The sequence below is a fragment of the Haemorhous mexicanus genome, chromosome 4 (assembly GCF_027477595.1).
Source record: "Haemorhous mexicanus isolate bHaeMex1 chromosome 4, bHaeMex1.pri, whole genome shotgun sequence".
Classification (NCBI taxonomy): domain Eukaryota; kingdom Metazoa; phylum Chordata; class Aves; order Passeriformes; family Fringillidae; genus Haemorhous; species Haemorhous mexicanus.
In genome coordinates, this window is record NC_082344.1 from 23,408,780 (window position 1) to 23,418,474 (window position 9,695).

Here is a 9,695-nt window from a genome sequence, read left to right on the forward strand (position 1 = left end):
AACCTTAATTTCAGAGTCATGTCCAGATATTCTTGAAGATCCAGACCTGAATATTTTCTGTAACATGCTCCTAAACTTAAGAACATTTCTAAACCAATACTTGCTCCCTATTGCAAACAGATGTAGAGGTAGTAAGAGCTATTGCTCTTGTTCATGTCCTAAGGCCATGGGCAATTTCCTTTTCACTTTCCATGCTTTCCTCCTTCCTTTCCACTTCAATTCTTCATCTCTTCCCATCCTAGGGACAGCATTTCTCAGTGATCAATGGAAAGCATCCTTTTTAATGCCATAATTCCATGAGTAGCTTGGTTGCTGATGAAAGTCATTCCCATTGAAGGATGTCAGTCCTTGGTTATCTTTCCAGTTAGAGAGAGGACACAGCTACCATAGGAGGCAATCACACTTAAAAATGCACGAAGTAATTTGAATATTTTGCTATTCAAATTTGCAATTCATCCTCAAGTCCTTTTTGGTTTATGTTACTGGCACTGTACAGGATGGAAATTCAAAATCTTCGTTCAAAATTGAAATTAAAGAGAAAATGAGGGATGTCTTTGAGCCTTCCCACACCACGTACTTTGTTGGAAAGTATCACTAGTGCTACCTGCCTGGAGCATGGGAAGGTGCCACATGCTCTGGCTTTCTCTCCATTTTGATGGATTAATGTCTTTCCCATTTATTATTTATACTCAATTTTAACAAACAACTTGCTTGATAGCATTGGATATATGCTCACTTGCAGAAAGTGCAGTTCTTTGCAGCTGTGGAGAAGCCTTATTTTTATATGAGGTTTTTACATAGCAATGTTTATGCTGACTTTTCCATTGGTAATGAGATGTTGTACTTAACAAATTTCATGGCTAGCAAAGCCATACATTGCATATCTGTAAGTTAAAGAAGCAAGACCATTACCCTAATTAGCAAGTATCCATCTTCTGCCTGGGTGGATTTTACTTCTCTGTGAAAGCTTTTTCTCACAAGTTCTAGGAGACCACCAGAGATTTTGCTGCCTTTACTAAAATTTCTAGAAGAAATTCTAAGGCCTAATTGGCTAATTATAAAATGTATTTAATCTTAGATCGCCTTTTTCAACCTAAAAAAAAAAAATAATTCTAGAGAGAGGTAAATGACAATTTTCATTGACTCAAATATATTTAATATTTGAACCTGCTCTAACAGATTAGGGTTTAACTGGCTGTAATCTGTTCAAGATTTGACCCTGAGGTAATACTTTCTAAAGTAATTAGTTGTAATCAGAAGAAAACAATGTGATTTGCATTGCATATGCAGGAACATGAAGCTTTGCAGACTTCCCATATTGTGGAATAAACTTAAGAAAAGTTCTCTGTCAAGTAGAGGCTGCAATACATGAATGAGGGATGAAAGCACCAACACTTCACCTGGCACTGACTGTAACAGCAACCCAGGATGCATAAAAAAGTGATTATCTTAAGACAGCTTCAGTATCTAAAAGGAGATGACAACATTAAAATACATACATTTTTAATATGCATATATACACACAGTAACTGTTACATAGTCCTGGGTTTGGGCTATGACTGGTCCTACTTTCCAAAGCACTGTTCTCCTGCAGTGTGGGAGCTCAGCACATCACTCCTGATGTCCAGAGCTACTGAGAGAACCCTTGGGGGGCTCAAGAGTCTTAGAATGTTGCCAAAAGCACTTGGTGGCTTGATTTTGATCCATCTAGGGATGTGCCACCGATGTATGAGGAAATGGAACCTGCGAGAATCACTCGGGTGTAAATGGTGAAGGGAAGATATCATTATAAGGTGTATCACAAATTTTGGGGTTTTGGTACAGGGGACTTGTAGAGACAAGATGGAGGAATCAGGGCGTGCCACCAGGCTCTTCTTTCTTCTTCCTGTCTTCCATCTTCTGCAGTGGTGTTGGCATTTGGAGATTGGTCTAGGGTGAGGGTGTACTTGGTGACGAGGGTGATAAGTATTGGGGACAAAATGTAAATATGATATACGTAGTTTTTGTTATAAAAGATGCGGCTGCCTTAGGGGTGGGCAGGGTGCCTTTGGCTGCCGTGCTGGTCAGATCCTTCGGGCAGAGAAAGGACTTTATAGATAAGAGATAATAAACAATTCTGAAGACCAAAAAAGCCTAGCGTCCAGACTCATCTTTTGAAGCCCAGCGTGCAAGAACCATCCTAAGCGTGTGTGGGAGCAGAGACAAACAGCCAAAACCCCATACTGCAGAAATGAGTGATGCAGTGTCAGGGCAGTTTAGCTCAGATCCCATTTTCCTGTTCTATTAGTGCTGCTCTCTAGGGAATCTAGAGGTTGCTGTGTTTTCCAAATGTGAGTGTGCTCTCTTGTTGCATGTCTTGTATTGGTTGTGGGTTTTGCTTTATTCAGATTATGCCACCCTCACATCAACATGAAAAACTGAGTCAAGCTGTGTTGTATTTATGCATTTAAAACAGTGCACCTGTAATTTCAAGAGGTAATTTCAATTCATTCTCACTTTCTTTGTGTTTTATTTCTGATTTTGTTTTTACAAGATTTCTAACTCCTAGCGGAAAAGCAACCTTCCATTGTTGCTTTATTGTTCAAGCCTTCATTTCAAGTGAAATATTAACCTATTCAAATGTTTTCCATCTTGTGTTTTAATTGCACAAATGAGATGGTTATTCCAGTTCAGCTGGGTGACAGACACTTCAAATTTGCATATTTCCTCTTTAGACTAATGGGTTGATGAAGCCGTTGTGTTGTTTTTAATTTGGTGAGCCTAAAACCATCCCACAGGAATTATTAGATCCCTCTGCTTAACAGCGAAACAGAGTTGCTAGAGTCCAAGTAGCTCAGATTGGCCTGACTCTCTGCCCCACCCAAACTGGAGGGCACAGCCCTCTCCTCCTTGCTTTTTGCCCTCTGTCAGCCTGAGGGTGCTAAAACAGGGGTGATTAATAACTATGGGCCGGCAACCAGTTTGACCCTGTGTGAGCAGGGTGGTTTGGTAGGTACCCAGGCTCTTGCAGTCTCCTGGGGCTTCCTGAGAAGCAGGTACTGATAACTCAGTACTGGGAATATGTTTTTAGGTTACCTCCTGGTCAGAACAATTTCCAGGCTGAACTACTGGAGTCAATCTTTTTCATAAGGAGACCGTTAAATTGCTGAATATTTGTTTTGCTTCTAAAAAACCCCCGGTAGATCCTGAGAGAGCTTCATTATTTGTTTGAGATTTGTTTGCACAGCATTGGCAGTCTATTTCCCAAAAGAGCTTCTGGCTGTCTGCCTTCTCAAAGAGTAGCAAAACTAAGCATTACCTGGCTCTTCTCATTACTACCATACCAAGTGTAATTAGCAACTACATTATGTTCTCTGCTAGTAATAGTGACAATTTAAGCCTTTAATTTATAGTCTCTCTCTTTTACTCATCTACAGTACTAAGTTGTGAAACATTAATCAACAATAAAATATTTGTTTTAGTAGGAGATCTGTTCCTAATCTGCACCCTCTGCTATCTTTACCCAAGGAGATAATTCAGACATAGTGTCTCAGGACACTCTTTAGCAAGAAGAGAGAAAATACTGGGCAGAGGAGCAGCCTCAGCCACAAATGACAGCAGAAAGATGCCATTGTAGCATAGTTACATGGAGATGATTGGCACAGTGGAGAGCTGCAGAATTTGCCTCTTGCTCTGAAAATCCTAATTTGACTCAAACCCCACACAACTTCTCTTCTAGCAAATCGAGGAGCTTCCCAGTTGCTGTTAAGCAGTGTTTCACAGGGAGGGTTAATTTCATGTAGATAGAGCCATGTCTGAATTTGAATTAACTCCCGGATTAAGTTTGGGCAGAATCACCCCACGGCAGACTTCCAAAATGTCTCAATCTCATTATCATTTCCTTGTAGTGATGATCTTCCTGTTTCTTGGGTTTACTTCTTGATTATGATAAGTGGAGGCCAATTAGCAGAGAGACTGCTGTGTTCTTAGAGGAAGCTTTTGTATTTTGGGAGTATGATACAGTCAGCACAGTCAGCTGTTTTCCTTCCTTTTCTGCTTTCCTTTGACACTTGGTAAATATGTGGATGCTTGGAAAATATCAGTGAAATGTTGTGGGTGCTTGGTGAATGTGAGTGAAAAATAACTTCAATGAAGGATGTAGCAACCTATTATCTGAGAAGCAAACCATTATTTTCTCATGTCCAGTTGCCTGTGCTGTGACCCCAGTCATGGCAGTCCTAAATTGCTTTATTTCAGGCATTCCAGACTAGACATTATTTTCTGTGAAAAGAATGACTGTTGTGTTTATAAATTCATAAGCTATATCAGAGCAAATTCAAGTGTCACTGTACAATGTGCCTCAGCATTCTGCTCACTGAACTAAAATATCACACAGAAACAGTTTGCCTTAATGCAGCAGTCTGTGAAATACCTGGTTGGGAAAACGAAGATAACACTGGAATGACTGAAATATCTATGTGAAATCCAGATCAGCATTTTCCTGGCAATAACTAGATGTTTTTATGCAAGACTTTTTCAGCTCTGACCTACCAACCTAGATTTACTACAACAGGACTGTGTAGAGTTTTCTCTCCAGAGTTCTGCTGGTAGTTCCTGGCAAAGGCAAGGGTTCTTTTCTAAAATATCTGACTTTTATTTGACCAGACCAAGAGAAAGCAAAAATGTGTGGTTTGGGTTTGTGTTCAGAATTTTTCATAGCAATATTTAATTTTTTAATGTCACCTGAATTTTCTCCCCCCAAAGCACTGCTATGAGAACACATTATTCAATTACACTCAGTAATTACTGTCTCAGAGCTCAGCAGCATTGGTCTGACAGATTTCTCTGTATTGGCTGAGTTTAATTTGGCCAGCTCATACCGAACTGGCAACAGAGGCAAGGCCATTCTCAGTGAGGGTGCTCTGCAAAGCCACCTGTTTGGTATAATTTTTCTTGCTTGCAGTCCAAAACTTCTTTGACAACCTTGATAGACGTACTGGAATTAGGACTTAGGGACAAGTACTTGAAGTGGCTGGAACAGGATTTAGGACTTTTCATCCCCAGGAGCCTGGCTCTCCAGCATTGTGTGTCATGTGCCTGAGTGAAAAATGTCATAGACAAGGCAGTCCAACCTGTACAGCAGCAGTACAAAATCTCTTCTGGTACACCCAAGGATAAGATGGCTCAGCCCGGAAAGAGCAGCCTGATCTAACTTCTTTGGAGGGTCTTCTTTCTTACTTCTTGGGCCTGACCCTCTGAGACCAGCAGAGCTCAGAATTTACAGGTAATCTGGAATATCTTGGAGGATAGCTGCAGGTATGCTGTGTTCAGGTAGAAAGGGAGGCTGGACAGGAAGTGAGGTTGGCCTTCACAGAGAACTTCAGCAGAAATTGTGAGTTGACAAAGAGCCTTTCCAAAACACTGCATACTTAGGAAGTGTCCCTGCTGTGACATTACAGCTGAGGCTGTTGGGTTTGCTCCTCTCTTTCCCAGGGCAGTTTTCAGCGTGTGCCAGCTCCCCGTGCCAGAATGGAGGAACCTGTGTCAATGACAGACAGAGTTTTGTCTGCGCCTGTCGCCACCCCTTTGGAGGAGTCAACTGTAGCGTGAAGCTGGTGAAGGACAATTCCCTGAGTGTTGGCAAGTACAGAATTTAGCAGTGCAATACAGGATCAGTGCAGGCCTCCGCCCCAGGGCCTAATTACAGAGCATTTGCTGGTCAGAGGTCTCACGTTTCACTTTAATGAGTGACAACTCAAGCAGCAGAGTCCTGTGTTTTGGTGCTGAAGACATCAATCCCCACGGGTGACTCGTGATCTCTTTTCTTAATATGACCAGATGATGGGATTAAATTGGTTTGGGACCTGTGATAATAGCTGGAAAGCTCCCTGATGAAATGTGCAGAGTGGGAGGCTGTGCAGTAGATGTATTTCAACACAATGTCATGGATTTTGAAGGGAAGGTAAAATCACACCACTGGGAAATACTATCTTCAATAAGCAGCCATAAATGTTCTATAAATTCCAACAGCTACCAGAAGGTGTGGGACTGTGCCCTCAAGGAGTCATTTTAGGCCTGCCTCTGGCTTTCATCAGCAAAGGATGCAGCCCCTTGAAAGATTCCAAAAGAAAAAAAAAAAGTGAAAAGTATGCTTATTCAGCATAATAAATACAATAAATAATTTACACCCAGGCCACACAAAATGTGAATTTTATGCTGCATCTTTCAGCAGTCATTTGGCTGATTTTTACTCATGACAGCATATGGATAGTGAATGAAATCATTTGTACAGAAGCAGGGAATGATGGTGTACAGGCTCAGCTTGAAGAGAAACCATATATTTTTATCCCCTCATTTAACATCATGAATGCTAAACCTCCTCACTGTTTGTCTAAGATTTGTGCCGAAATTGTTGGCTTCAGCTCGCTCACATGAGCAATGAAAGAGATCCTGGAGTGGTGAAACTAGGAGGGAGTGTAAGGTGGAAAGAAAACTCCCTTAATGGTAACATAGTATAGATAAACATAAAGTTCCTTTGCTGTTGCTAAATTTTTCTCTGGTGGATACATTTAGCACTAATTATGAAGAAAATTACTTTTAATATACTATAAAAAGATGTGTTTATGCAGGAACACTGTGTTTCAGTTGCTCAAGTTCTGTCATCCACAGGATGACGTGACATCAGAAAATCTGCATTTGTTCTTCTGGCTGGTCAAAGTTGCCTTTCGACTATGCAACATCCTAAAATTTTTAACAACTTAAAATTTTTCTTTATTCCTTTCCAGATTTTTCAAAAGGATCATACAGATATGCACCTATGGTGGCTTTTTTTGCTTCTCATACATATGGAATGACAACTCCAGGACCCATCAGATTTAACAATCTGGATGTCAACTACGGTGCCTCGTTTGCCCCAGCAACTGGGAAGTTCCATGTTCCATACCTGGGGGTCTATGTTTTTGAATATACCATTGAATCATTCAGCCCACGTGCCTCTGGCTATCTGGTCGTTGATGGAATAGACAAACTCACCTTTCAGGCTGAAAATATTAATAACAGCAAGTACACTGACAGAGTAATTACTGGAAATGCTTTATTGGAGTTAAATTACGGTCAGGAAGTCTGGCTCAGACTGGCAACTGGCTCTATACCATCCAAGTATCCACCTGTAACTACATTCAGTGGTTACTTGTTGTATCGTACCTAATCAGTCCAAAGAGTGAGCTGTTAGTCAGATGAAGCAACCTGCGGGTGAATTTAGCTTTGCATTTCAATTCTTTGCTTCTTTAAGGCAGGAAGCTTCCCATGTAATGGCTTTTCTGGTGCCGATCCTCCAAGATGTTCTTTGGTTGTAGCCATGTGCACAACCCCAAGGAGACCACAGGCTGGAGATGGGGGAAAACAAAGCATCTTCCTCATGTTAATATGACTGGGAAGCACAAATCTGATGCTGTTCTGCTGATCCATTGCACAGACATGCTTTCACGAGATAGCTGAGAATTACTTCTCAAGAGAAAGCTCAGTTTGATCATTCCTTTACACCCTGACTGCAAATCAAACGTGATGGATAGATTTTGATGGCTCAGAGGCTGGAATACTACTTAGCTCATTGTATCAATTGATAATCACGTGTATATATTCTGTTTGGAAAAAAAGATATTTCTTTTTCATTTTGCCTACCATTATTCACTGCATACTTTGATATGGCGGTATTTCACTGATTCATGGTTTTTTATGTAACCAGTATGATAATAAACTAGGTTTTTTGAATCTGGCAGGAAAAAATCCCAAGAGGAATACATTCAGATTTGAAATAAGGTATTTTTATCATTTAAGTTAGTCACAGGATAAACACCATAATGGATTTGGTGGATTCTCTCTGCTGCTTGAACTATTTAAACCACAGCTGGATTTTGCTTGGGTAATATGTTTTAAGCAAACATTGCTATATTGGCTTCACACAGATTTTAGCATTTGACCTATAAAGTACACAAGATTAAATTATGTAACCAAAGTATTTTCTGAGTTGGAGTTCTATAAATCTATGGTATCCTTTGTTTCTGCATTATATTCACTAACTACTGATGCAAGATGAAATTGACTTCAGTCTGCATGTGATTTTTCAAGCACCAATCCAATAAAGAAATATTTTTAATTGATGCCTGACTGCCTGAAAAAACAAACTCTCAGGTTTTTATTCTTCTTCTTTGCCAAGTCCCAGGCTGCTACAATTTCTTGATAGCCTATCTCCTGGTGTGACTGGCCAGGTTTGTGTCTTGTTATTGCCTTTGTTAATGATATTTGACCAGGTTTTTCTGTGTCTCTGTGTTTGTCTCACTTCCTTGTCATAAAAGCTGAAAAAATCTCTCTATGATCTATGCCAATCTATTGAAGCACAGAATGTTTTAGAGCTTCCTGAATTATTTTGTTTCCCACCATCAGGAACTTTTCTTGAAAACACATGGGCATTGTCAATGCTCTTGTTAGTATTACTTAATGTACCTTACAAGATCTTAGGATGAATATCCTTGAAATGACTGAATTCTTGCCATGCTCTATGTGGATAAGAGAATCCACAATATCTTCCCTCAGATGCATAAATGTACCTTTTATTGTTCCAAAGAGAAAGGAGCATTCCCCGCCAGAAGCAGAGGTGCTGGAGCCTCTGGGCGTGTGCCTCTGGGTGCTGGCTACCTGAACTACAGAAATGTGCAGCACTCATGAGCATCCCTCCAACTTGAGGGGACATCTTATCATGGCCTGTGGTTAAGGACAGCAGTTAAGAATTCATGAAAGTTTTCAATCCAAGCCCACCTTCTTTTTTTTCCTAAAGGTTTTTCTGAGACCAGAAATCCTTTCTTTTCTGTAATTAAAGGGTTCTTAATATAGCATGGACACTGCATGAGTGTGCTACAGAGCTTTCTCTTGTTGCATGCCACTTTTTTTTTCTAAACAAACACTCAAATCTTTGATATGGCACTAACTCAGCCTACTGTATCATTGAATGTTATGAAATATAATGAACACAAGCCACTCTCTCTCCTTGTATGACGTTGTCATTTTACTGTGCTTAGTTCTCTTTATTTCTGCTGTGGTTACAGCTAAATGGCATGAAAATTAATCTCTAGGTGAAATGAAAATGACCCACCAGAGTCTGCATCTCTGTTTTAATGTGACTTTCTTTGCCCTTCCCTCCAAATCCTTCAAGCTGGGTCCTCATCTTCACAGGCACTATTTCCCCCAGCAATCAGATAATTTCTGTGTCATTGTACTGGTTTTCTTTCCTCTTTTCTCTCCCCTTTTTTTTCTCTCGTCTCACAAACAACAGATTCATTGGGGTAAAGTAAGAATTCTGATTAACACCACATATGTATGAGTAACATTTAGAAGACTAATTTCCCTAATAGAAATAGTTCTGAAACTAATTCTCATTTTCCTATTTAAAACATGGTAAAAAAGAGTACTTTAAAATGATAGTAAATGTATACTCCCCTTTTTATGGTGTTTAACAATCCATTCCAATCTTTCTTCAGATATCTTCAAACTAATTATAGTTGACTTGTCTATTTTTAAAAACTAAAATGCAGGTTGTTCACTGTGAAGATAGTTTTGTATCAATCACTGAAGCTTGATACAGTCCCACTGGGCTTGTGGCTGTACTTGAGCTGGCTGGACTCAGAATGCAAACCACTGAATAATAAGTGAGGATCAATAAA

General features: G+C 40.0%; 1 protein-coding gene across 1 annotated transcript in view; it reads left to right on the top strand.

The window, feature by feature from the left end:
* Window positions 1-8,138, top strand: part of MMRN1 (multimerin 1) — a 41,636-nt gene extending 33,498 nt beyond the window's left edge. Inside the window, exons 7-8 of the mRNA XM_059844107.1 lie at window positions 5,473-5,619; window positions 6,765-8,138. Of these exons, the coding sequence (XP_059700090.1) occupies window positions 5,473-5,619; window positions 6,765-7,186 (569 nt within the window). The 3' untranslated portion in view covers window positions 7,187-8,138. The remainder of the gene's footprint in view (window positions 1-5,472; window positions 5,620-6,764) is intronic.
* Window positions 8,139-9,695: the final 1,557 nt, after the last annotated feature.